The following is a 1384-nucleotide window of genomic DNA, read 5'->3' on the forward strand; positions in this document are numbered from 1 at the left end:
TACTGTAGCAACTCTTACCACACCGTCCTGTCCCGGATGTACCTTTACTATTCTTCCCATTTTCCACCTGATTGCTGGCACGTTATCTTCACGAATAAACATTAGTTGGCCTATTGATATTGGGATTACTGGACGCCAACGCTTCGTTGTAATTGCGACAAGTACTCTCGCCGCCATCTTTTCCAGAACTCTTGCAATTTTTTTTGTGTCACCTGAATCTGGGAAAGCCTATTTATTGGAACTGATGAAAAATCCCGGTTCCAAATCGTTCGGGTCGTCTGACATTGCAGTCAACGGTCTTGAATTTAAACAAGCTTCAACTTGTACTAAAAGTGTGTTCATATCTTCAAATGTCAGCACTGCCTCCCAAAGAACTCCGAAGTGTGGAGCACTCGGAGGATTGAAGTGCCACTGAATTTCGTCCTTGGTGCATTCCCTAGCTACCGTCTCGTGATGTTCTCTGCTTTTCAGTAGCACAAACAATTGCTTCATCTGATTACGGGCACCGACAAAGTTGGTTCCATTATCCGAATAGATATCAGTAACCCTTCCTCGTCTACCAATGAACCTGCGTAATGCTTGAATGAATCTTTCGGTTGATAGATCCGTTACCAACTCGAGATGCATCGCTTTGGTACACATACAGATAAATACTGCCACATACGCCTTCGCAGCAGCTCTACGCGGTGTCAGCCGAACGTATACTGGACCGAAATAATCCACGCCGGTGTTGGAGAATGGTCTTGATACAGTTACACGAGCCGCTGGAAGTTCTCCCATGAACTTGTAACTAATGGGGCGATCCCTGCCCAGCACTAATGAGACCCCCTTATTCAATAGCCTCAGGGTCGGCGTACGCGCTTGATTATCGCGGCCAAGAAAATACAGGAAACTTCCACTTGAACACCAAAACCGAATTCTTCAAATTACACACACAGGTACCTTTATTGCTCCTTCGTATTCCCACTTCCTTAGTCTACCTCCTACCTCACTTTTCTAACTCTTCGGTGGTGGCCCCCTTCACGTACCGCTACTCCAACCACTTCCTCTAACGTCGCTACCGGGTAGCTCCAATTGTAGCCCGAATTGGACTGTCTCGGGGGGGGACACTACCTCGAGGTTTCGATGCTGGCTTGTCTCCTCGAACCCAGTCACGGAATGCCTGCAGCATTGGTGATATCCACAAAATGGCGGTGTCTGAACAGTTGTGCCACGAACGTACTAGATTGACAAATCTGGCGTGTAGGGTCGAGCTTCGGACGCTAGCGGTCCACCGCTGCTTGGTTAATGGTTCTAAGAACACTCCACGGCCGAGTTCACGTAGACTGATGTGGGTGTACTAAGGTCTAGCCAAAAAAAGGGGTCCTATTGGAGGGGGTGTTGG

The 1384-nt window shown here is 48.0% G+C and overlaps 1 protein-coding gene across 1 annotated transcript; it reads right to left on the bottom strand.

Annotated features, from left to right (window-relative positions):
* Positions 1–228: 228 nt before the first annotated feature.
* On the bottom strand, positions 229–780 carry LOC134207479 (uncharacterized). Its single transcript, XM_062683193.1, has one exon. The coding sequence runs from the start codon at positions 778–780 to the stop codon at positions 229–231; it is 552 nt and encodes a 183-aa protein (XP_062539177.1).
* Positions 781–1384: the final 604 nt, after the last annotated feature.

This window comes from Armigeres subalbatus, chromosome 1 (assembly GCF_024139115.2).
Source record: "Armigeres subalbatus isolate Guangzhou_Male chromosome 1, GZ_Asu_2, whole genome shotgun sequence".
NCBI lineage: Eukaryota > Metazoa > Arthropoda > Insecta > Diptera > Culicidae > Armigeres > Armigeres subalbatus.